The 26482-nt window shown below is 39.6% G+C and overlaps 1 protein-coding gene and 1 long non-coding RNA gene across 7 annotated transcripts; both read left to right on the top strand.

Moving 5' to 3' along the window:
* The first annotated feature begins 1472 nt into the window (after nt 1-1472).
* Nucleotides 1473-21515, top strand: NDUFAF6 (NADH:ubiquinone oxidoreductase complex assembly factor 6). 6 transcript variants are annotated; one of them, XM_069779708.1, is made up of 9 exons: nt 1473-1686; nt 5176-5275; nt 6181-6303; nt 10561-10617; nt 12227-12329; nt 15029-15162; nt 16994-17095; nt 20811-20867; nt 21375-21515. In XM_069779708.1, exons 1-9 carry the CDS (start codon nt 1508-1510, stop codon nt 21501-21503), a joined length of 984 nt encoding a protein of 327 aa, XP_069635809.1. In that variant the 5' UTR covers nt 1473-1507; the 3' UTR covers nt 21504-21515. The 6 variants fall into 6 exon arrangements, with proteins under 6 accessions (XP_069635809.1, XP_069635811.1, XP_069635812.1 ...); XM_069779711.1 differs by having other exon boundaries at nt 1548-1686; nt 5176-5279; XM_069779710.1 differs by lacking the exon at nt 20811-20867 and having other exon boundaries at nt 1475-1686.
* On the top strand, nt 6310-9376 carry LOC138684796 (uncharacterized). The gene is made up of 2 exons (XR_011324081.1): nt 6310-8948; nt 9064-9376. It is a non-coding gene; the product is annotated as an uncharacterized lncRNA (long non-coding RNA).
* Nucleotides 21516-26482: the final 4967 nt, after the last annotated feature.

A 26482-nucleotide genomic window follows, 5' to 3' on the forward strand; every position in this document is an offset into this window, starting at 1 on the left:
TGAGGTTTAGAGTATGTTTATGTAACCCTTCTGCCAGGAATTGGCAGCAGCTGAAAGAGCTGGATTCATTTATCTAGGGGTTCCCTCCGAAAACTTAAACAACAGCAGTTTCAGCCTCCACCCAAAGCTAAATGACCTCCTTTGGGTGCCCTGACAAACAATAAATCCTGCTCAAGGCATAGCAAGGGTTTAAAACAAGGTCCAGAGTTTCAAGACAAAGAGAACTTTAGAGACGAGGGAAGGGGAGAAGAAAGGCTCAGGATAAACCACAAAAGCCACTAATCAATAAAATAAATAATGCTTAAGTGAGATCCCTAACCTCCTTTTTCTCGTTTCTGTGACACAAAATAAAGGCTTGTTCTCATTTCCAAACATATGCCTTGTGACTTGAAAGTTGCTGCCCACTCAAAACTCTCCCTGTATTTACTGTGTGGCTTCACTTTACAGCTAAGCTAATGAACATATGTATTACTGTCCACAGTCCAGGAGGTCCTACCCTCTCTTCAGCCCACAGCCCCTTGCTTACGCTAATGCCTCGTGCTGGTGCTGACGCTCAGCTGACCACGCAGTGAACTGATTTAAGGCACAAAACTGGCAGAAAACAAACTCAGGAAAACAAAAAGTGAGTAGTGGATGGGTTTCTGCTGGTTTAACTCCCGGAATCAACTCACTCTACTATAACGTGAAGGTCAAAGCTGGCACCAGGGAAGAAGATGGCAAGGCTGGGGATAGAAAGAAAAGCCAGACTGCTGTTGTTTTGAGTAATAACTAGGTTGGGCTAGTTACTAATAGGGTGGGTTGGTGTAGTTTTAAGATCCAACTGCTCTTGAGCATGGCGGCACTTTTGTATGAATCTGCTGGCTTATCCCCATATAGGCCGAACTTTGAGGGAGCACTGCTACTCCGTCCGTGACTACAGGACTAACAGGACTGTTCCATCTCGAAATAAACTCCAGCCAGCCTGTACGGTATGAGTCGTCCCTCTCACAGCCAAGAGGGGGAAATAGGGCCTCTGTTGCAAAACTTAAACCACACATTTTACCTACGACCAAGAGCCTTGGGGTCAGCTTCGCTGCCCAGGCAGAACTGCTCTGCTCCGCTCCCTCATACAGCAAACCAGCCCTGGGGCTTTCCCCCACTCCCACAGCCGCTCCCGTACACGTCCTAGGCCACACTGCCCACAGCTGGATTTTTACAGTTCGGATTCCTCAGTGTTTTGGGCACCGGGTTTAAAAACTGAAGTGCCTGGTTTCCCAGGGAGCGCGGGAATTCTCCTCGAACCGCCGCCGACAGTGCCCGCCTCAGGAGCCGGGGGAAACCGAGGCAAAGGCGGCGCGACGGACGCCATTTGCAGGACAACAAAACGCCGTCCGCCTCCCGCAAAACCCTGGGACGAAACCGCCCGTTCTCGGGTGCCACCTACCGGTACCTTCCCCGTTAAGCGCTTACAGCGGACTGGCCCCGCGGGGCCGGGCTGCCTGACGGGAGGGGAGGAGCGGCGGGCAGCATGGCGGCCGCCGCCATGGCGCGGGGCGGGCTGCGGCCGGGGCCCTGCCACCGCCTGGCAAGGGCAGCGGGCGCCCGCGGCGGGCTCCCGTGGCCGGGGCTCGGCGGCGGGAGGGCGGCGGCGGGCTGGAGCCGCCCGGCGCCCGGAGGAGAGGTGCAGTACTGCGCCGAGCTGGTGCGGTGAGTGCCCGGGGGGGAAGGCCTGCAACCGCCTGGGTGTTCCTCTCCTCAGGGGGCGGCGAGTCTTGTCCGAGGAAGGCTGGCGAGCGCTCCCCTCCTGACGGAGAGGCTGCTGAGTTCCCCGGGACAGGCGACCGGGCCTCCCCTCCTGACGGAGAGGCTGCTGAGTTCCCCGGGACAGGCGACCGGGGTTTCCTCCCCGCCCCGGCTGCCCTCGGCCTCGGCTGGGCACGCCGCCGAAGGCCCCGAAAATAAACCCCTGCGGCCCTGAAGCGAGCGGCGCCGGTGGAGGGGGCTGCGCCGGCACCTCGCCGCTTCGGGGGGAGCCGCGGAAACGAGGCGAATGCTTAAGCTGCATGGGTGACTTAACCTGTAAACGGCAATTTCCTCCCCCGCTTCTTTCACAGCTGCTTTTCTTCTGAAGTACCGAACCTTCCCGTTTCATTGTCTCGGCTTTTTGGAGAGAGCGATCACCGAAGTGGGTGTTTAAAAGTAATGGGTGTTTCCAGATCTTCTTGGCTACTGGGAAATAGCCAAGCCTCCCAAGTACTCCTTGGAAAAATGAGCAAAAGCAGAGGAAACCCAACAGCTGGACAGGCAGCGCGAGTAGCTTCTCTGACCTGAGCGCAGGAGGGGGAGGAAGTCTATGTTTTCAAAAGCATCCATATTTGGTCAAATCCAAAATGCTCCAAGAGGAGCAGGAGTGCAGCTCAGACGCTTCCAGGCCAGGCAACATCTCCTGCTTGGCTTCTGGGCAGTAAACAAGGTGCAAGGCCCCTTGGCTGCTTTCTAGAAAGTCCACACGAGTTCAGAAGTAAAAAAATTAAACAAGTCTCTTTGTAAAGACTTGAATAATTTCTCTTTGGATACAGTTGTCCTAGATGGTTGACAGAAGCAGGGAGAAGGCTTCCAAGCATGTATAGAAAGTGGAACAGGATCATCTTCTCCAAACTGATGCTTGTAAGAGATATCAGCAGTAATGTTTGAAGTAGGAAGTCTAATGGAAAGGAATGTGACAATCTTAAATTTTCTGTGCAGCACCAAGCAGCAGACCTTTACAGATACATCAGAATGCATAGCCAGGTTGTGTTTTCCTTGATAAAACTTTAGATTACAGCTTTGTTTTCCTAGTTACTCTACCCAGGATTTTTTTACCTGTTACTCAGAACAGAGGCTGCGTGTACAGTTAATGTACAGGTAAAGTTAACATATACAGGTAAAATGTTTTCAGTAAAAAACAACTGTGAACAGAATAGGTAGGTTCCAAGGCACAGAAGCTGAGATGGTTGAATTTAAACTTTTTTTGGTTATTTTTGTTAAACCATCAAAAGGACTACTTATAAAAATACACGGGCATTCAAAATAATAAAACGAAAGGTGGTTATGCTTTTGGCATTGTTTAATTGAAGCTGCTGTTCACAGTAGCTCATATATTGCATGGAAATCATAAGTCATAAAAAATGAAGAGGAAGGAGTTACTATTCAAACAGAAATAAAGCACTTGAGGCTATGCAAGCGTCAGCAACTTACCAGTCCTGAGTTTGAGTCTCCCACACATTAGGAAAAACAACTGAGTTACGCTTTAAAGGTGTAGATTTGTGCAACTTTTTGCAATATGCAAGATGCCCTTTCTCATGGGTTTTCCTTTTTCTGTTAAACAACTATTTTAAAAGTAGCTTTAAGCTATTTGATTAAAAATATGTTTCCTGAGCAGGTATGTTTTCTGTCTCTTGCTGTTTATGATGTCTGCTCTGGAAGACAAGCTTGTGGCTTGATGGTATTATGGAGTTTTATAATGTGGAAGAAATTCATTATACTGAAAGTCCAGTAATGGTCATAGCCAACTTTTGTTCCATCTGTGGGTTCATATGTAAGCTTATACTTATTTGAGAGGGAAACTATGAAAAACACTCAATACCAGACTTAAGGTTATTCCCTCCTTTCTTCATTCCTTACACTAATACATAAAGAGAGTTGAGGTGGAACATGATCTATAGCAATATAAATTTTATTTTACAGGCTGAGGCTTAATGGCTTTACTTTTCTACTGTTATGTCCAAGGTTGCACTGTCAGCATAAAATTCACATTTCTTTCTGATTTTTTTTTTTAACTGTTTTTTGCTACACTTAGTTTTTAAGCTTAGAATAATGGAAAAAAAAACCCCAAACAACACTAACACCGTTACTAGAGGGAAGACAAATTTCTCTATTGTGCTGCTGTATGCTTTGTGTAATGTGTTTCTTTGTTTCCTTTCTGGAAGTAGAGGTGGTTCTGTGTTTTGTGAACAATCTAGGCAAACTGCATAACTGGAACTGGGAAAATGTAGCTGTAAACCTTGCAGCTCTGCCCAGGGTGGGAAATACTGGGTATTACTATAATCAGCCTTAAAAAAAATACTAGGTTTTTGAGCTGATAATACCTTCCAGAAAGTGTCTTAATTGAGGGAGGTTTGATGCATCTGTTCTTTAATACGAAGGTGACCTTTACAGCCTGCTAAAATTCACAAATAATTTTTTTGTTGATGCTTCTGGATTTGCATCAAGCTCTAAAACAAGTTTCACAACTGTTGTGAGAACTCTAAGTATTTGCTAGTTATCAGCTGTTGTGTATTGCAGAGGTAAGAACCTCTGTTAAATCTCACTTCCTTTTTGTTTGATGCTAAAAGTAGCAACCCTAATAACCCTTGGTGTTAGTTTGGCTTTGCTATTTTAAGCTCACATTCAAAAGAAATATGAGTACATGTAAGAAGAGCAGACTTCATGAGAATGAGTTTTCCTTGACACCTGCTTCTCCGCTCTCGAGGTGAAACTTGGAGTTGCTGGTCTTGTTCTAATGAAGAATCAGGTTACAAGCTTATCAGAAAGTATACAAAAATGTTGTTCAAAACAAGCAACTTAGCTTTTCAGAGGTGACCAGGTGTTTTTGTTAGCTACAGTTATGTATGATTTTGCAGTTTATGATTCTGTGCACTGTGATTGTTTTTAATTTAATGGCACACCCAAGTGGCCAAACAAAGGCATATCACTCCAGATTGGCAACAAGTTACCTGCAGCAAAACTGCCAAAACCCAGAGTTTTTATGCTTTGAATATAGTTGCCAGTAAACAAAAACTTACTGGTTAGGCAAGTGCTCTTGTGCCAAGTTCCAAAGCACAATCTTTTAAAGAAATGTGGTTTCATGCTTGGAACAGAAGTCTGGAAGTCGGACAATCTGGATTCTATTTGCAGTTCTGCCACAGTCTTGTTCCATGCCTTTAGCCAAATATCTTGAGATCTGGATTTGAGAGGTGCACTGAGAGTTCAGACAGCATCCCCTCTCTCTTGGAGTTTGTCTTATTTTAAAACAAGCTTAAAAGCTGGTACTTTTGCAAAGTCCGAGTTTCGAACTACAACTTATTGCTACTGTTTTAGGAGTTCAATGCTAAGCAATAGCACACCCAATTTATGTAGAGCTATAAATAATAAATGTATTTCCTCGTCCTTTTATAGAAAGCGTGATTATGAAGGGTTTCTGTGTTCTCTGCTGTTGCCTGCGGAATCTCGAACCTCTGCTTTTGCCTTGAGAGCCTTCAATGTGGAACTGGCTCAGGCAGGTATTAAAATACATTTGTGAACTCTGGAAATGTAAAATAACAGTTTCAGTATTCTAAATTACACTGGTAGGTGGTGTTTTGCCAAGATTAATTTTTTGCACTATAAGGGGCAGTGAATAAATAGTGCAATACAAACCTCTAGCTTTGAACGTCCCTTAGAAAGTAGCCAGCCTCCCCCAGTTTATTTGGTTTACATATATAGTTTTTCTGACTTTCCTCTTTGTTGTGCATTTTAAAATTAAATGATAACAAACAGGCTGTGGTCCTTGGTACTGTTATGTAGTTGCATCTATGTCCTGGCTTCAAATGCAGCGACTGAATCGGTAAAGTGCAACTAAATCCTATCTTGTAGGTCTGTCAAAAACTTGGACGATATAATCAGTCCCAGGTCTTTGTTGGCAGAAGCTAGGTGATGGAAAGGCTGCTGGGAGGGAAGTTAGTAACTAAAGAGTTGCGGGAGGGGAGTGGCTGCAGTCTTTCCCCCTTTGCTAGGTGGCCAGAAACTGCTAGTGCAACCAGGAAAGTTGGTAACTCTTGCCAGGAGTGATCCAAGAAATGTGCTGACCAAGCGAAAAAGCTGGATCAGCTTCTGTGGGCTGTGCTTATGGCAGCCCATGGCACTGCCCTCCCTCACTGCTGTTACCACTGGTGCTTTTCCTTCTGGGAAGAAGGCCGAGGTGAGGGTTGCCCAGGACTTAATCTCCATGGGTTTCAAAGTCAGGTTGTGGTGAAGATTTTTTTACTCTCTGTAGTGCTCATATGCTTTATGAGGAATAAATGTAAATTCAGAACTGAGCACTTTCCCTACTGAGTTTGGCTGTCCTGTGTCTGTCTTTTCAGTGTAGGTAGACCAAGTGCCTTAAAGACACTGTGAATTTCACTCCAGATGTATCCTTTCCAGATTAAGGACTCCATAACTCAGAAGACTACAGGTTTGATGCGAATGCAGTTCTGGAGGGAGGCTGTGGAAGATATATTCTGCGATAACCCACCACATCAGCCGGTCGCTACAGAACTGTGGAGGGTAAAATACACCTTTATTGTCCTAAAATTCACTTAACTGAAATATTACTGTGGGAAATAATGATGTCATTGTTTTGTGTGTGCTGTGTTGCATAGTTAACAGCATTATTTTATATAAAACAGATAACCTAAATTGTGTTTGTGTGATGTTGTAAGTTACCTACAACCAAGGAACTGAGTTAGAGAAGGAGGATATTTAAGTAGGACCTACTTGGAGGGTCAGACTTCTGTGAACCATCTGCTGTTTCCTCTTCTGTTTGGGTGAAGGACAGAGTAAATTGTGGTAAGCCTTAAGCTGATAGCAAGTGAAGTGCGTAAGTATACTTTCCTGAGCCAGTGCTAGTTCTGCCTGAAGAGATTAAGCTGTACAAAAAGACAGAAGGCTAAGCACAGAGGTTGAAGTAGCAAATAGGGTATGAAGAAAAGCCCAAGACCTTCATACACAGTTACTGAGTAATAGGGAGAATCTTAATACAGTCTTCTTGCATCAAGAGGTGCTTGATGACTTCTATTTATGTATTATGTTTTGCACAGATCCATTTGTGTGCGTTAAGTAACAGGGAATGTACTTGGGAACTTAACAGTTTATTTTTACCAAGATGCCCGAGTTCTGCAGGCACTAGAACATCACACATAAAGTACACCTACAGATCTGTTCCTCTGCTGGTCATGGCCAAAGAAACAGGCTTTCTGCCAAAATTTTTTGTTTCTAGTTAGGACTCTCATTGATATGTTTGATAGATGATTGAAGGCAGTGTAAATGGATTTTCCCTTGATGCTGGTATAGAACCACAGAATAATTTAGTTGGTAGGGATCTCTGGTTGTCATCGTGTCCAAGTTGCCACTCAAAGAAGGTCTAATGACAAAGTTAGATCAGGTTGTCAGGGTCACATTGCATTGAATTTTTAATTTCTTTGGGGATGGAAATTCCATACATTGCTAACTTGTCATCTTAGAGCCACAGGCCACAGCAAGTCTTAGAACCTTCCAAAAGAGCAGCTACTGTAAGGCCTCTACTCTATAAGATCAGAACTAGCATTTAAACTAAAGATCTCTGAGCTCCTGGACAGGAAAAGCTGCAGTTTGTCTAGATCTCAATAGCTGAATACAGTTAACATAGATCCCATAGGTGGTTAGTTTTATGGACCTGCTGAAAAACAGGCAGTGAAATGTGGAGTCTTCATCCAAGTATTCATCTGCATTGTTCCTGTTAAAATCCTGGGGAAAGCAGGACACTCGCTGTAATGCTGGGTTAGAACAATGCAGTTCCTGCAGAATTGGAGCATTTCACTTGATGCCATGTTGGCTTTACATCCACTCTGCTGCACCTCTGAGACCACAAAAATGAGTCCTTTCCAAATCCTCTTTCAGTGATTTTTGGCAGTGCTGAAACTGTGGCCTCTCCCTGACTCTTCCTCCTTCAAATGTGAAATAAAGCATAAGTGAGCATTTGTTCCTGTCTATCAACACTCCATGTTTAGATTAAAATTGGGATTTAAACAAGTTACACTTTGTTTAACTAAGAGAAAACATAGGTAAAGCCAAGAAGTAAAATAAAAGAAAAGTACCTGTTACAGTCATTTTTGAGAGGACTAGAGGTGTTTATAGGTGTCTCCAGCTCAGATAAAGTGTGTGCCTTAGCCACAGCAAAGCATTCATACAGTTAGAATGAATACTGGGAAATGTTGTGAGCCTTTTTACGGGATTATGGCAGTTGAAGATGCACCTAGGGTGATACTTTAATGCAGGCATTAAAATGCAGAATTGGTTGTTTTGCATGTCAGTCTGTCGGTGCCTTTGCTTTTTATTTCCTTCTTTCTGTCTCTCTTCCAGCATATGGCAAGCTTCCCAGGAGCAAGACCGTTTTCTCCCAAAATGCTTTTGTCTCCTTTCCAGGGAGGAACTTGCTTTACTGTAGCTTAACTTATTTTTGTTTCTGAAGATCTCCTCTCGTTTAGTTGTCTGATTGAGTGGGTTAGGTACAAGTTAGTTTTGGGTATGATTGTATATATTCTCTTGACCACTTTCAATTTCAGGCTGCTTGCGTGTGTATCAATGTGAGGTGTATGTATCAATGCCCAACCAGTCTCTGAGCAGAGGGCCCCCAGCCAACCGCCCCCCTAGTTTTATTGCTGAGCATGACGCCATATGGTCTGGAATGTCCCTGGGGTCAGTCGGGGTCAGCTGTCCCAGCTGTGTCCCCTCCCAGCTCCTTGTGCACCCCCAGCCTACTCGCTGGCGGGGCAGTTTGAGCAGCAGAAAAGGCCTTGGTGCTGTGTAAGCACTGCTCAGCAATAGCTAAAACATCAGTGTGCTGTCAACACTGTTTTCAGAACAAATCCAGAACATAGCCCGTACAAGCTACTATGAAGAAATTTAACTCTATCCCAGCCGAAACCACTACAAAGTTCAGATATAAATAATTCAGATATTGAGATAACAGTTGCAACCCTTTCCAACAGCTAAGACTGCCAGTTATACTCCTTTCTCACAAAACAGAAAATTGATTTTGAAGCAGAAGAAAGAATTGGCCTATCTCTGTGGTAAGATTTCACATCACATGTGATTTCTCTACAGGAAGACTAATCTAAGACAATCCAAACAGAACTGGTTGTGAAATAAGATGTTGAAAAATAATTCAGAAGGTATTTCTAGGAGCTTTCATAGTTCTGAATACTGCAGAGCACTGGAGTGAACTAGCAATCCAACCTGACCTGGTAACCTTTGCACTCAGGATGTGATTTTATTTCTGCATTTCAGCAAATAACCCAAGAATGATCTGTCTGAAGAGTGTGGCTTCACAAATGTTCAAGAACGTCATTGCAGTTCTTAGAAAGAAGGATTTAGAAAGACATCTGAACTCACAAGTATTGCAGAGCTGTTAATAGAATTAGCATGTCTTTTCACAGCATATTTTATGTATACTCCTTTCTTGCTGTTGAGTTTGTATGAGGACATTTATCATAGTGATTTATCGTGTTAAATGTATTCCTGAAGTTTTGTGTATCCCGGAATACTTGCATTTGGATTCCAAGAGTTTTATATACTAGTAAAGTATATAAATAACCTTTAATAGTATTTCTAGAAATACTAATAGCTCAACTCTCAGTGACTTTAATATAAACTTATATGGCAACTGTATGATACTTGTTCTTACTTATCTGTCCATTTTGAACATATAAAAAATGACGCCTAATCTCTGTTCATTTCTGTGGAGCAAGCTAGTTTTCAAAACTTTTGAAAAATGAGGACCTGTGTGTTTGAATGAAGGTAGCTCAAAATGGGTGTAATGTACAAATTAGGTAATTTAGCAGAACTCAGTTTGGTGCTTTAAGGCTTGACCTGTGACTGTTTCAAGGATTTAATTTACAAAATGATACTCAAGATGAACAAGTAAGAAGCAAAACTGACATTTGTAGTTGTAACTTAAAATTTGCCTTTTCACATATCAAGTACTTCCTCAAGTAGATTTTGTTGAATCAACAAGAAGATCTAGTCTTGTCAAACCTTGAAAATATAATGGATGTAAAGAAGTAGTTGAAAGTGAGCTATAAAGGCTCAGATTGTGAGAAATCTGCTCCATTAAGTTTTGTTTATAAATATTTATATGTGTGATTGTAGCCTTTCTGACAATGTGGTCTGCAAAATTCAGTGTGTGTAAGTAAGAGGATTGAAGGTAAGTTGATAGAATGAAGTGGTACAGGAAGGAAGTCAAATATGAGATAAGAGCCAGAAGAAGAATGTGTGAGTATGAGATGCTGTGGGATACTTTTTTGAACAAAACCATAATACTCATTATATTATTTTGTTAGGATGCTGTCTTTACCATACATACTGGTATGTTGTAGTGACATTTTCTTGAAAATTTACAAGGGAAATCTTTTTATTGCTTGACTCTGGAGGAAACTGTTCTTTTTGGAAAGTGAACATAGTTATCTGCAAATATTTTGTGGGAGCGTATGATTCCATGAAAGAATAAATTACCTTCAGAAATATTTTCAAAGAAATACTTTTAGTTAACTGACTTGATGTCCAAGATGTCATTTTTTGTGTGCAACAACTTGTAACAAATGCCAGTTGAAGATTGTTGTATTTGAAGAAGATTCTCATTTTCCACTGATGTGCCACTTTTATTTAACCCAGTGAATACAATTCTTGTAAGAAAAGGATTATCTAAAACATACTTCAGCCTTCAGAATGCAGTACTACCGTTGCTTTGTATATATTAACATGGATGTTTTATTTGGTAATTTTCAGGCTGTCAAGAGGCATAACTTGACTAAAATGTGGCTCATGAAGATCATTGGTGAAAGAGTAAGTATTTACCATTCAAAGTCTGATTCTGTTTTTAGTTGTATTTGGTTCCCCCCCCCCCCCCCCCCTTATTTTTATGTGTTTGTGTGTAAAACAAAAACTTAAGTAATTAATCTTTTCCAGACAGTAATGTTTCTCTTTAAGAATGGTACTGCTATATTTCCTTTTAATTCTCCCTTGATGCCCCTACTCGTAATTTCTGCTCTTTCTGGCCAAAATGGCTAATAGAATCCTTTGTTTATTTTTGCTTTAAAATAGATGTAGTTTGTGAGTCCACATCTATCTTGTTCCCTACTCTGATAACCACTTTATCTGTGCTTATGTTTTCTGTTGCTGGTCTCTATTCCTGATTTGAAGTGGTTACCCTTAGAGGTAATCCACTGGGAGTTACACTTAGATACCTTTCTGTATGTAAGCGAGGGAAGTTCCATCCTATGGTATTAAGTAGTAAGGTCTCCATATGCAACTGTTAAGAATTCTGGAAAACTACATTTTAATAGAAATTGAAATGATGATGTGCAAGAAGAGAAACTCATACATGGTCTCTTCTTGTGTCATTCCAATCCTGCCCCAAGAGAAAGGACATCTTGCATATTGTAAAAAGTTGCACATATCTACATCATTGGCATCATCTTATTCCTTCTCACATCTTTTCTTACCATGTCAGTTTTGCCCCTAAATAGCCTTTTCTTGTGATGAGTCATGGATATAACATCTCAAAAATTAAATGACCTGTCTGAACCTTTCTGCCACACTTCGCTGCTTCTCCTTATCATGGCTGCGGAGTTTTTTCTAATCAGTGTTCTAAACTGGAGCATTCAGATCACATGAATTTTAAAATAACTACCCTTTTCCTGGGAAAACAAAAGGAAGAATTTCACTGGTACAGTGATGCTGCTGCCAACTCTGACACAAGGGCAAGAATGAATAACTGAGGGGAGGAATTTCTTAAGCTAGCTTTGCTGCTTAAGTTAGTCTCTTATGAAGTTATACCTTGAGAAAATTGATGGTCAGTTACTTGCAGAGTGTCATTACTATGAAAGATTTCAGAGTTTTTTAATCTTAAGAATGGTTTTTAATATTAAGACTCATATGTTTTAACCACAAAAGCCACTAGGACAGAAAGAATGCTGGAGGATGTTATATTTTTGGGGGTATTAGCATATGACTTTGAAACTCGTCTGTTCATTTTTTGTTGGATTGATTCTTGCGTGTGTTTTAAAAAATACATTCCTATTTATCTAAATTTCTCTGTGCTTCAGATGCAAATTAAGTATTAAAGTTGGCAGCCCCGTACTGTAAGAATACCATATGATGTTTTGTTTTGGCTGTATCTTTTTTTATGAAGAATTCTAGTTTCTTATTATTGCAGAAGGTTACATTTGCTCCAGTAACTAGACTTGGCTGCAGTTGTATGTAGTTATGTGGTTATGTTAGCCTTGCTGTAAGCTTTAATGACTACTTCTATCCGAGTTTATACTCTCTTTCTATCTCTTAATTTTGTCCTTTTTTTTCTGTTAGTGGATTAGGCTGACCTGACTGTAGTAATAAACTTGCACAAATAGCAGTTATATTTACATTTTACTGAAGTTCTGTATTCATATTACAGGAGAAGAATTTGGATGATAGAGCATACCGTAACATCCAGGAGCTTGAAACGTATGCTGAGAACACTCAGAGCGCTCTCTTGTACCTCACCTTGGAAGTGCTGGGTAGGCATTTTCCCCTTTTTAGATTTTGCTGATGACTCATTAGTGCAGGTACAGTATTTATTGATGTTTCAAAAAGCCCACTCTTTTTCCGCTGGAGTTTAATTTCGGTACAAGTTGTCTTAGGTAGTACTTCAGATATCTTTTGAATGCTCGACCATAAATCTGGAATTTCACTGCACCTGTCCTAGAACTACATATTTTCCTCAGAAGCATGCTCAGTGGAAAGCTCATTGAGGTGTGGTTTCCTGCTGCTTTGTTCTCTGTTGCTTAACTCTGTGTTCTTTTTTCTTGCTCTTATTACAGAGTGTGGTAAATTCAGCTCTTCACCATATTTCCTGATTGTTCCACTTGTCAGAATACAAAGTGCTGTAGTTATTCTGCAGCTGTTGTTCTATATTGCAGTGATGTACACTGGTTATCTTGAAACAGCTGACTTCCCAACCTATAAACTTCCATGGTGATGTTGTAAATTTGGGTCGGAATCCTCTCTTCCTAAAAGTAGGTTAACTATCAATAATTCAATAGCTAGAAAAAATGCAACAAAGATGATATGATCCTTGTGGTTAGGAGCTTGTATCTGTGTCATGTCTAATATAAGAGTCACAGACTGGGAAAGAACTGTTCGTTTACAGTGAAGAAAAGGGTAACTTTCTTTTAGGTGTCTGTTGCATTATGGAAGTATTCCCTGTATGAGCTCAGATGTAAAAAGAGTGAGAATCATTATTATTTAGTAGTATTTAGTATTGCAGTAGCAATATTTTCCTCTTGCTTATCTGATGGAAGGCCAATGCTCAGGTTAAAAGAGTTTTAAAATAGAGAAGTAAAAAGTGAGATATGGTGAGCACATTCTTCTTTGGAAGAAACGAGGAACCTGTCTCTTTAACATGTGATGTTTGCTTCCTCAGTAGGAAATCAGTGAAATGTTGCAAGTGTCTTTCTGAACTTCTGATTGAAGAAATGTAGGAGTATGAGAAATATTGGGGTCTTCCCTTCTGAGAAATGTCTTTGATCCTGAAGAAGTTCAGTCATGCTTGGGTTACTCCTGATACAAGTCAGATGATCCTGTTCTTGAAAATCTGTTACAGGGGCTCTAGATTTTCTAGGTGCTGTATTGTCATGTTTAACTTCTCTTAAATATACCAATGTAACAAAATATCTAAGCAAAAGTCTCCTTCACTGCATATTAAACAGTTAACTTCTGTGTTTTTTTCCACAAATGGAGAAATTAATTGAACGCAGCCCTTTTCTTGGTGTTTCCCATCAGCAGTCTGTTGTAGACTAGGTGGACCTGGTTTCATTACAGGTCATGTTTGCTAAATTTCTTCTCCTTTTTGGCTTCTTTATTCCTGACTTGTCTCCAGTTTGTGTGTAACTCTCCCAGTAGTAGTGCTGCTTTATTCTTACTGATTTCAGGTTACATCTTTTGTCAAGCTCATTTCAACTGGTAATCTTGTCATCCAAAGTCCTGGTACATCCTCTCAGCTCCTGTCATTTAAAAATATTAATATTGTGCTCTCTGATTCATTGCCTAAGCAGTTAGGAGTCTGGTACCACTCAATAACTTCGTTAAACCTTTTCAGAACCTCACTTTTGGGATATATTCCCAGGTTGGGCATGAGTCGTTGCTAACTGTTACTCTTTGAGCTTTTTCTTTTTTTTAATTCCTAGTTTTATGTAGAGCCTGAGCTGCCCAGTCAGTATCAGTAAGTTATATCCATTGATTCCTCCAAGCCACGCTCTGCTTTCTCCTGCCATTGCCAAAATAAGTCCATGTAGTCTACCTATAGCCACTGTTTTGCAAAGGCTTCTGAGACCCATGCAAGGCTCAGGCAGGCTTGGGCAGTGAATCTGGTATGCCCAGCATGGTGTTCAGGTGTCAGTTAGGCTCATTGGTCTGTAATTCCTGTATCCTCATTTCTTTCTTTGTAGAATGCTGCTTCTGTTAAGAGCTTTTGTGAATTTCAATTTCAGTTTTCCTTTAAATTTTCATTTTATCCCAGGTCAGTCCTGTGAAAACATTATGGCTTTATCATCAGTCTAAGCCAGACTTGTATGGTCTTGCCATGAAGACCAATGGTGCTGCTCTGCCCCACTCATTTCCCTCTTCTTTCAGTTCTCACAGTTGTGTGACCATTGCTTTGGTAATCTTGTTCAGTTTGCCATGCTACTGCCTCATGGCCCCTGACAACACAAGGGAGGTGGCAGAAATACAGGTTCCGGGAGGGGAAGTGTAGGACCATTCTCATTGGCTTCAGTACACTGCTGAATCAGCTGCAGCTAATCATGAAACTGTGCTGTAAGCATTAATGCTTGTCAGGAATCTGACACATGAATGATTTTTCTGGCAGGAAAAACAGTTCTTGGAGTACTGTTACTCTGGGAGAGGATATGCCAATGAAAATGAGTTTGTGTACTGATGTATTATATCTGAATAGGTGCCGCTCTGCTAAGTCTACCCTTTGCAGAAACTGCAACAAGCTAAGAGGCATCTTCCTCCTGAATGTGGAAATCAGTGAATTTGCCTGATGCTTTGCACCTCTGAGATGAGATCTCAAGGCAATTGATGAACATAGGCAGTTCTGTCATGGACCAACGCACTTACCTTTCCTTAAATATGACTGTGATACACATCAGGGAAGACCATACCCCTCAAAAGGCCTGACAGTATGTTTCTAAACATATTATTTCTGCAATTTTAGGTGTGAGAGACATCCATGCTGACCATGCAGCCAGTCACATTGGGAAAGCGCAAGGCATAGTTACCTGTTTAAGAGCAACTCCGTATCATAGTACAAGACAAAAGGTCTTTCTTCCCATGGACATTTGTATGTTGGTAAGAGAAACAAGTTTTCTGGAATTGAACCATATAGTGTTTCTAACTGTGTCTCTCAATGCTAGATATGAGATCATAATTTATTAGGCTGGAGACAGAACACCTTTTTTCTTTATTTTAACTCTGTCTGCTGTGGCCTAGTAATATGCCATTGTCATGGTTTTACATCTTTTGGGAGGTGAGAGGAGTGACCTTCATGAAACTCTAGGGTTTCTGGGTTTTTATTTATTTATTTTTATTAAATGTAGTAGTATTTTAACTTTCAGGATTTTTTTCCATTAATGTGTAGAAATACACATATGGAATGGGGCCTGGGTTTGTGTTTTCTCTTGTGGTTTTTTTTTTTTTTTTCTTTTTTCTTTTCCTATCCCCATAAAGGAAGCACTGTGAGAAATTTTACTTCTGAACAACCTTCTTGGGTTTCTCTTTACTAACTTTTCATAAACGTGCTAGTGGTTTTGATTTTTTGGGTTTTGGGGGTTGTGGGGTTTTGGGTTGGGTTTTTTTGTTTTGTTACTTATTTGATAGCTTTAAGCATACATTCCATATATTGCTGTAGGAGATGGTATAGTCCTCCAGTTTAAACCATACACCTAATTCACACTGGAATTTAGCAGATCTTGCAATTTGGCTAAAATGGGATTAAAGCTCAAATTTTTTCATTAATATTCTCTGGCTAGATCTGTAGGCATCTCAGCTGTTATTCCTTCATCTCCAGTCTTTATTTTTAAATGTTAATGCTGTTCTTTTTACACTTAACCAAAATTTATGTAATTATGGTGATTCTTAAGGCAGTTATGTTAGTATATTCTAAATATCATTTCAATACAATTGAAAGTTTTGATTTGAAGTTTAGTAATTTAGGTAGCTGCAAAAAATGTAGATACTAATATAGGTCAGGGTTATAAGACTGCAGAAAGGAGCTGCACCCTGCTTTCATCCCTTCTGGGACTGGATGGCCTTCCAAGTTTTTAGCTTTTCAAACATAGCCTGAAAATTCACAGTCATTCTGTGCCACGGAAGGTGTTCTGAAGTGAAACTGTAAAAACAGCTTGCATTCCTTCTGTGCAGACTGAGCATCTTTTAAGCATTTCAGCTGCTGGCAAGTATCACAGAGTTCTTCTGGAGTCTCTATCTCCTGTGAAGCCTACCTGCCTACCTTTATACAGCTTTCATATGTCTGAGTGTTGTTGAGAAGAATGGGGAACTGGTGCAATTCTGAATATACCACATTATGTCTTACATGGATCACTGTAGTGAAAGAATAAGTTTGAGGTTGGGGTTTTTTTGGTGGTTTTGTTTTTTGGTTTGTTTTTTGGGGTGTGGATTTGTTTGGTTTGGGGTTTTGCTTGCTTGCTTGTTTGTTTGTTGTTTTTTTTTTTTTTTTTTTTTGTTAGGAGTTTTTTCTTGGTTTGGTTTGGGGTTTTTTTGCAAGCCTGCTGGTGCACACCAGTCCCAAGATAATGACTTGCTTCATAAGCCAGCATGGCTTCTGCGTTGGCTGTTACTGCCTTTCTTCTGTTTAGTATCGATTCTTGGATTATATTTTAAAAATTTGACTTGGTTGTCTGACTGAACACAAAGTCTTCAGGGAACAAATTAATGCAGAGAGTCTGTACCTACTGTTGTATTTGTTCTCTTGAATTTTTTTCCAAGTGACTGACAAAAGAAAAGGGAAATAAAAAAGGAGGGGGCAGTGGTAAAACATTGAGGCTGTTTCAATCTTCTGTCATTAGTTTGGTTGCTGGGACAGGTTTTGGAGAAGCTAAAATGGAAACTTGATATTTATTGAGAGTTTTTTCTCTTTTTTTATTTTCCTTCCTATGTCTAGCATGGAGTTTCACAAGAGGATTTCATAAGAGGCAAGCAAGAGAAAAATATGAGAGATGTAATTTATGACATTGCCAGCCAGGCCCATATTCATCTAGAACATGTGAGATTCCTTCCCTTTTATTTATTTAAATAAACATAATTGAAGTTAATCTTTACAAAGCATTGTCCATATGTGTTGTTAGAAGACTTACAGCTGCATACTTAATTTCAAATATTTTACTTTTAATTACTTCGAGAGTTTAAATTAAAAAAAAAACAAACACACAAAACCTTTAAATATTACAGCTACTGTATGAATATTGTACTTATTTGTATGTACAGGAGGCAGTTTACTCACAGCCAGGTCCAATTGCATATATATAAATGCTGCCTAAAAACCTTATTACTGGGAGAGAAACTTCAAGCAGACTTTTATAAATGCAACTATATTCCAGCATGGGATCAGCACCATAGAAAGCACTTCTGCATATGGTATTTCACAGCACAGTGGAATGGCTGCCAGGAAGGCAGAGCATGTTGTCTTTAACTGCTGGTTAGTGCGTGTGGGAGGGGGGATTCATTCCCTAACATGACTAGCCATGCTCAAAGCTATGTTGGGAAAGGTGCTTTCTGTTTATTTCTTTTCTGGCTCACAGCCAAGTGAATTAGGAAGGACTTTATTTGCTTGGAACAGTGGATAATGAATCCTGAAGAACTGCAGAGTCCTACTCTATTTTTCTTTTATGCTCTTATTTTAGCTGCACTCTAAATTGCTTGTTGGTACGTAATATGAAAGCAGAAGAATGTTTCATTAGCAATGCTGTGTCTGCCTTTATCTGGAAAACAAAACTTGCAAGAAGCACTGTAAAGAGTTTCTTACGTCTACAAGTACACGTACACATATACTTTTGAGTATTCCGCCCAATACTTCCAATCAAGGTAGTCTGAAAAGATACCACTTCAAAGTAAAGAAATGCCAGATTTACACCTGCATTTACACCATTAATATAATCCTCAATTACAGCGTTAGCTGTGATCACAGTATTTTATGCAGTAGAGATAGGGGAGCCCTTCTTCATTTTTCTGAAGGTAAAATGAGACATCCCTGGTGTCTTCAGTCAGTGGTTAGTTGATTAATGTTTTTATTTTTTGTTAATATGTAGCCTTGGGCTTTATTTTTAATACATACTGTTTATAATTTGCATTTAATGCATTCCTGTTCATGTTGCTTCACCTGATGTCTCAGTTTTTGTTGTCACGTGCCCAAGGAAACTGTTTATTCCATTTAGAAGCAGGGAACAGAGACAAAGAAAACACGTCAAAACTGTCCAGTATCTTTGTTCAAGCTGAAACATTTTGATTTTTCTTTTTTTATTCCCCACCTCTCAACCCATCATGCACAGTGTATAAAACACTTTGGCTTTGATTGCAGTTGTGGCTTACAAAAATGCCAAGTGCCTGGCCTGAAATGCCTTATATCAGGGATGGGAGGCATGGAAAACGAGCAATGTGTATTTATTGTCCAGATGTTTAAAATTTGGTTGCTGGTATTGCATGGAAACTTTGGGACAGAAGCAGGGAGAGAATTCAGTTCTTGAGAGCCGTTCAGATAATTTGATAATTCTTTGTGCGTTGGTGCCCTGGCTCCCAACATGCCAACCAGCTTCTGAAGGGAACAGGCAGAACCTTACCTCCCTCTTCTTCCCACTCCACTCCTAGAGCCCTGCCCATGTTGTGCACTGGGAGGGTCCTATGGAAAATACGCAATGTGATCATGTAATTGGAGACTGTACAGAAAAGTATAAACACAAGGAAACCAGATTAAGGCAGCATTAGCATTTTGTTCAGTTGAATGTTGATCTTGGCACACACTCCCCCCCCCCCTTTTTTTTTTAAATGGATGGGTTATATCATCTTAATTAAGATAAAAATTTTCTCTCTGAGTACTTGCTTCCAGCCTCCATCATCATCAGTGAAGAATAATTGACAGTGCAGGATCTCTAGAGTGTTCAAACCACTTGAACTGGCAATAACTGGCAGTAATAACAGGGTATTGGCCTCCTTGATAATCAGATGGTCTTGTTAATGCAAGGATAAAGATACTTTTTCCCCTGATGGATGAAACAGGCTTTTGCTGGTAACATTTGCTGGGTATTTCAAGACTTTAGGTGAATGTAATGGGCTGGTGTCTTTAAATGCATCTGTTCTCCTGTATAAAATCACCATCTTGTTTTGCCTGAGGGTCTTTTCAGGCGCTTACCCTCTGTCTTAGTTGGAATTACAGGGTAGGGTAAAGTTTAAACCTGCAGAGAGGTTTCAACAATCTCAGCATTTGTTACACAAACCACATATTTTGGAGGATGAGGGTAATAGTTACCAGCCCCATATCACAGTCAGAAGAAACATAATCCTCAAATGCTAAATTTAAGTCTCAGCGATATTATATGAAGCATATTGTAGTAATGTGGCACTTAATCTTGGGAGAAAAGTTTCTGAACTGTGGTCAGCTCTTTCTGATGCTGCGACTGATGACCAGCAGAGGGCAAAATAAGGTAATGAAGGTTGCAGTTTTCTTTAGGAATTGTGTGTTTTATTAGAATAAAAGCATATAATAAAAGTGCTCCCTCAGTCCCACAGTGATCCCCTTCAAAAGCCTGCAAATACATTTACATGTTCCCCCTCTTTCTCTTAAGCCCTGCTTCCCGTGTTCCTCTCTTTAATAAAGGGTCTCCTTTTGGCTTTTTGCATTTATCTCAGTTACGCTAGATCATTATGGACTCAATTTACCAAGGAAGATAACATGCTTTCTGAATGATATGCACCCATTCTGGGTTAAGAAGGTCAAGCAAGATTACTTTCTTTTTTCATCTCACAATTAATAATAGTAAGGCAGAGCATTAGATCAGGGAAGAGCATTTTCCTCAGAGAGGGAGAGAGAGATGTTATTACTTCTCAGAGTTTTAAAATAATTTGCCTTCTGAAAAGATTCAGTATTTTTCCCTTCTAAAGTTTCAGCCTGATTTTCTCAGTTGTCTGGAAAGATCCACGGTAAACTAACAAACTCACATGTTCTCATCAGTATTCATAGAGGGTTGGTTTGTTTTAACCTGTAAGAAAAGGCACAACAGGGAGGGATTCTGTATTTATAAATGTTACAGGAAGATTTGCTTCAGCTCTCTTAGATGTACCTGAGTTGTACATGGGTTTAAATTGTAGATTTGATTCAGCCATGGTTTAGCCTCTGTTTATATGTAGATACTGAGGACCGGAGGCTTTGAGATCCTTCCAAAGTCCCATCAATTTAAATGGAACATAACTGGACTTCTGGGACTGATGGCAACACTGGACCAAAAAGATGCACTCAGAGAAACGCATTTCTGGTCTTCCATTGTTTCTGTCTCTTGGGATGCAAAGAGTTATTTGGTTGAGAGGAAAAAGGGTTAAACCATACTTACTAAATCAGATACAACTTGGAGCTTTGTTGGAACAAGGGATGCTAATTTACATTGGTTTATTATATGTAAACTGTAAGGTTGTCAAACCATATAAGAATTTTAGCAGGCCTCTCCCGGTATTACATACTTTCTATGTAATTCCTTTTGTATACAGTGAGGGATGGTGCCGGCTTGCGCATAATGAAAAATTATAGTTTCAGGATGTCAAAATAAAAAAGGACGAAGCTCATAATACAGTCTATTGCTTCTAACCATTATATATAGCACTTGATGTTTAATCTGAAATAGTAATTAAATTCTGATAAGTATGTTGTTTGGGGTTTTTTTTTTTGTCTGTTTGTTGTTGTTTTTTTTCTCCCACCTTATCCCATTTACTTTCAGGCTAGATCTTTCAGTAAGAAAGTTCCTGTGAAGGCATATCCTGCTTTTTTCTGTACGGTGGGTGTAATAGCATGCACTGTTTAAGTGATGGAATCATTTCTGTGCTAATATGTTTGCAAGGAGTAGAGTATCAAATTAAGCATGGTTAACTAATACTTCATTTGTCTATTTTCGGAGGATGTAATACCTAAAACCTGTGAAAATCATAATGTGTACCTGACTCTGGAACCTCATAGTTTTGATCAACACTTCTAATGCTTCTTTAACTACATCATTTTGCCCAAGATGTCTGTATATTCATAAACCATCACTCTGATGCAAGGGCCCAAAATCTTGTCTATTTTTATAATTTGCTGTTTGGTATAGTAAAAGATAATGCTTCTTTTCACAAAACGTGCCTTTTTTATATCTTTTGAATGTGATGGTTACACTACCACTTAATAAAATGGGCAAACTGTCAAGCCTTTTTGCAGTTCCTCATTTGGTTTCATGTATTGCTTTTTAAACTTAATGCCCAATTATTTGTGTGCACCATATGGACTAAGCTTTTCTCTTCTTTTCTAGGTTGCTTTAGATGATTATTTATGTAACATGCGAAAAGTGGACTTCAATATATTTCATCCAAGTTTACAAAAGAAAAGTCCATTATTACCATTGCGTTTATATATTAGATCTTGGAAAAAAACATATTAAAGGTTTGTTTTTTTTTAATATGTGTTCAGAGTGCCGAGTTTTTTCTTTTAATGTCTTAACTTGATAGAATTGTTAAGTATCTAACTTCACACTTCTGCAAAGTGCAGTTCATGGGAAACAGCAGATGCGCATGAACTGTAGCTGTCAGCTTGCTGGCAGTAGTTAAAGTTTGTTCTTGGAATATTAGGCTGATATCTCTGCTTCACATGTCTGCCAAGTCATATGTCCTTGTCTGAGATTACTTTTCTTGTCTTTCCTGTAATAACAGCAATATGATAGAATTCTTGGACAAATTCTGTGCTAATGGATACTTCTGACAGTTCTGACACTTTACTCCAAAAAAAAAAAAAAAAAAAAGAGAGAAGACTGCTTGCTTTGTGCCCAAAAGCAGTTACAGTAAATGCCTTATCAATCAGCTAAGCAATTCTGTTTAGTCCAAGGAGCAGACTTCTTACAAGCACTAATGATGCTTCATGGTTGGAAGAATGAGCACATATATTTGAATGCAAGAAAACTGTCAAGAAAAGCTTTAGCTGTTTTAATTATGTAGTGTTTATATAGAATTTCAAAATGGTGAAATAGAGCCGTAGTACAGAAATTATTTAACTGCGTGTTGAATTTGAGCATTGAAGTGACTATAGGTGGTGGGAGGATAGCTTTATAACATAGGAAGAGAACCCTTGTATAGTTTTTATCTCTATCTTAGCCGAAGTCTTTTTCATTCTGCTCTTAGCTTGGCTGTTTCTTCCTCCTGGCCTCTCATCTCTCTGTTGTTGCCCACAGCTGTCATTGTAATGTGGGTTTGACTGCCCCTTTGTTCATGTACACCATGTCTCTCAGGGCACCCTCCTATGTGGCTTCCCTGAATTCCTTTTCTTTGGTACTGTGAAGAAACATATTCCTGAATGTTCCAGGTCGTTTTAGTCCTCCCTCTCTGTAAAGATACTGCTCTGGTTTTTTGGTGGGAAATTACTGGGAGCTTTGTACTCAGCATCTCTTAGGATCAAGGTAAATACTTATGTTTGATTTGTTGTTTGGTAAAATAATACGTCCTAACATCCAACTTGATTCATTTGCACAAATCCGGTAGTTTATTCTGCCGTCATCCTTGTTCTACTAAATAGCTGCTTTTCCCAGAGATTTTTTTTTTTAATCGGGGTTAATCTCCCCAGATGCTTGGTTGTATAACAGCATCCTGTATTTTAGTGTACAATGCTACATAATGAATTTCTGAGAACAAGATTCATGGCTTTTTTAATCACACAAACTGTCAGCATTGTAGAAATCTTAGGAACCCAATATTAAATCCGTCATTTGGTGATTTTATTTTACATGTTTGAAGTCAGTTTGTGATACAGATCTTGCTTAATTCTGCAGTTTCCTATTCCTGGGTAAGACGTTTTTCTTTGAATTTGTTCACCTCGGGATCTTGCTTTCTGTATTCCTAGAGGTGTAATAATCAAGGCTGATACGAACCTAGGAAAATCAGTGTATGCTGGATCAGGAGTGTACTGGCTATTTTCTAAAGTAAAATCTTAACAGGCTCTGTCCACTTCTCAAGTCAGCTGCTGTATCTTATGATTGGTGTTCTTGAATGTGGCAAAGAGGTCTGGTGAAAAGAAAATATTTCCTTCCTATGCAGGCACCGCAGCTCTTCCTGCCAAATGAAGAGCAAAAGCTTACGCTCTGTTGCTGCTACCAGGCCAGCTGCGCGTTCACTCTGTTTATTTTATGTTCTGGAGAAAGCGTTACAAATGTCTCTTTCTGCCGTTGGTCCTCGTTTTGTTCCGAGCACGCTGAGTCAGAACAATAGAGGCAGCCCTGTCTGTCCTCTCAAAAGGAATCGCTCTCCTGTAAAGTTAACTTCTGGCAGGAGCGCAGTACAGTAAGGAGGAAGAAAAGGGAAGGGAAACGATGCAGTTGTCACCGGTACGTCGAGTTGCTACAGTGATATCTTGCTTCCAGGCCACAAGGCCAGCGCCTTGCTTCGGTGTTGGAAGTGGAACAAATCTTGACAATGTGCTTACAAAGGCATCAATAGAAGGGCTGATTTGTTCTAGTGCAGAAAAGAAGCCATGTGATGCAGTGAATGGTTAGCATGGTGAGAGGGACTTATCAGCAAAATTAGTAAACAGGATATGGAATAAATAAATTCAAGTTATGACTTCAGTCACGAGAGTTTTGAGTGACCTCAAAGTAAAGCAGCACTTTGAATTGCAAATGACAGGAGGCTGCTTGAATAAGCAATCTATGTCTCCTTTGTATCCTTCAGGGAACAGCTTTCTCTCTTGGATGGTCATGACTGATCCTGCCCTTAGGGACAATGTTGTGAATGGAGGCATTAAATACCTGTCAAACAAGGTAGTCTTAATTTGTCTGTTTTCATCAGTATTATCTCCTTTTATTTCTCCATAGCAATTGGTGCCATAAAAGAAATACCATTCATCAGTTCTGATAATTTATAATTCTACATCTTACAAATATTTGTCCTATTTCTCTTTTTTTTTTTTTTTGGTTGGTTTTGGTTTAGGCGGTTTTTGGTTTGTGGTTTGTTTTTGGGTTGGGTTTTTTTTTGGCTCTGACAAAGTATTTTCTCCTATTGGTGCTAACCTACTGGTCGTTCCTATCAGAAAAGCAACTAGCAAATCTGTCGCTGTCTGCTAATTACATGTTTGAAAATAATTTCCATGTCTAGTTAGCCTGGTCCATGTAAAGCAGCAGTCTAGCGGATATCCTCCTCAGTGACCTTATATGTTTTGTGTATCTTTAATCGTTATGGTCTTGCTTGCTTTTGTTTAAGCACAGAATTGCATCTCCATCTTCAGAGCAGTTCACTGGAGTCTGTTCCAGAGTCTCTTTCCACTTAGACTTGTGGGTTTAAGCTAGCAAAATGTAAGAATTGTATTAGTCCTGTAACATCATATTTTGTCCATGGTAGGCGCTAGCTGCGGTATCAAAAGTGCTGAATGAATTGAAACACATTAGACATCACTTGCCTAGTAGTCTTGCAGTTTAATTGGTTTCCCACTTAGCCATATAATGGTGCTTAGTAAAAGCAAACCAAAGAAAAGATTAATTTTCAAGCAAAAATGCAAAAATTTCAATCATTGTTTTTGAGAAATGCATCCTCCAGATTGTCCCCATTTCCCTCACAGCTTAGCATTTGAATATCTGCATCTTATTTTGGTCTTCCCTAGTGTCAAATCGTTCAACAGTACCAGAAAATGCTTTCCAGCCATAAACATAGGAACTGCTATACTGCAGAAGGGGAGGGCCATGCACTTCTGTCTTTGTGTTTTTCAAAACCACTTTTGTCTTTGTGCTTTTCAAAGGAAGATACAAAAAGAACCATTTAGATGATTATGATCAGTCTGCAAAAATAGTATGCATTTTTTTTGTTACTGCTCTGATGCCACATTAAGAATGACAAAGGTTAGTTATAAAAGGATTTAGAAGGGGTTACAGTGTTACGCTGAATATTCTGAGACCTGTTTTCCATTGCATTTGCTGATTGCAATTGTACATTCTCAAAACTACATTTGTCCTGCTATCTCAAAACATCTCCATCTTTTTTTCAGTTTTCATGAATCTTGCTCTAAGTCTACAGTTGGGTTTTTTTGTTTTTTTTTTTAAATGTGGCTGACCCGCAACCACATTGAATCCATTGAAGTTGATCCAGTAAAAAATTGTGATGAATAACATCCACAGATACATAAATCAGGACAAAATATACAAGCAGTCCTTTATGCTTCAGGCCATATGTTGATTGGTATTTGCCTTTATAGACAGGCAACAGTACGCAGATAGTCATTCACTGATTTATGTTCTCAGCTGAAGCAAATGGTGTTTAGCATTCTGCTCCAATAGGGGCAAGTTATATATTCAATGGGTTAATCTATGGAGTTTTTAGATTCTCTGTTCTAGGATAGGCCCCTCTGTATCTGCACAAAGTCAGAAAGGCGGGATGGATGTGCAGTTCTGTTTCATGGATAAAAAGGCTGGGAGTCTTCAAAGGAGGATGCTGGTTTTCTTCATGCTAGAGGGGGAACTTCTGAAACCTTTAATTGCTCAGTAGTAAGTGGTTGAGGGGGTTTTGTCAGGTCAGCAGTAGAAGACAACTTGTAAGTGGTAGCTACTCCTGTACAACCTGCCATAATGTCTAGGAGCAGCTACCCAAGCACTGCTGTCTGGAGCCAAGGATTATTTTGCTCTATGTATCTTAGGCTGAGCACACTCCCTTCTTACTCAGGCCGTTCAAACTTTCTATTTTATTAATCTGGAGACTCCAAAGGAATAAAAAAAAAAAAAAAAAAAAGTAAAGCTCTAACTGTCAGTCGCTATCCAGAAGGCTGGAATTTGCCTAAAACCAGAAATCCCTTTTTTGTTGTTGTTGTTATTGTACATAATGCACAAAATCCGCAGCTTATTTCAAGTTGCAGGTAGGCAGTGTGTGACAAGATGACGTTTTTGTTAGTTTAGCTCTAATTGATTTGTCCTTTTATTAAATTAGCTCAGTTGTAGTTCATCAGTCTAAACATATTTTTAAGCACCTAATAAATCGGTGTGCCCACTTAACCTTCATATTCGCTGGCAACTTGCTCTAATAGTTTGAAAGATTGTCTTTTCCCAAATAGCCACAGATAGGTGTCTTCTGTTTGCTTTTTCCCTATGGGCAGTATCTTAGCAGGCACAAATCATGTCAATTAGGCATACGGATGTGTTACGCAAACATCTTGATGATTTCACTCAGATACTCAGTACAGCATCATAAAAATAGGGCTGAAAGGGACCCTGGGAAGTAATTAAAGCACCAGTCCCTCTATAAGCAGAATCATGTATAGCTGTAGCATCCAATTACCCATTTTATAGATGAAATATTATGCCTAAATGTATTATGTTATGCATTAAATAACAAGGTTTTTTTTTAATTGTCAGATTTGGAATTTATAATTTATTATAGTTTAGGAAGATGACAGAAA

This window comes from Haliaeetus albicilla, chromosome 3, assembly GCF_947461875.1.
Source record: "Haliaeetus albicilla chromosome 3, bHalAlb1.1, whole genome shotgun sequence".
Taxonomy (NCBI): domain Eukaryota; kingdom Metazoa; phylum Chordata; class Aves; order Accipitriformes; family Accipitridae; genus Haliaeetus; species Haliaeetus albicilla.

Bases quoted from the DNA above. Each gene is read 5' to 3' on its own strand.
- NDUFAF6 (XM_069779708.1), top strand. From the start codon at position 1,508: ATGGCGGCCGCCGCCATGGCGCGGGGCGGGCTGCGGCCGGGGCCCTGC. The intron at 10,618-12,226 runs GTAAGTATTTAC...TTCATATTACAG, and splicing joins TGAAGATCATTGGTGAAAGA to GAGAAGAATTTGGATGATAG. The intron at 17,096-20,810 runs GTGAGATTCCTT...ATTTACTTTCAG, and splicing joins CCCATATTCATCTAGAACAT to GCTAGATCTTTCAGTAAGAA.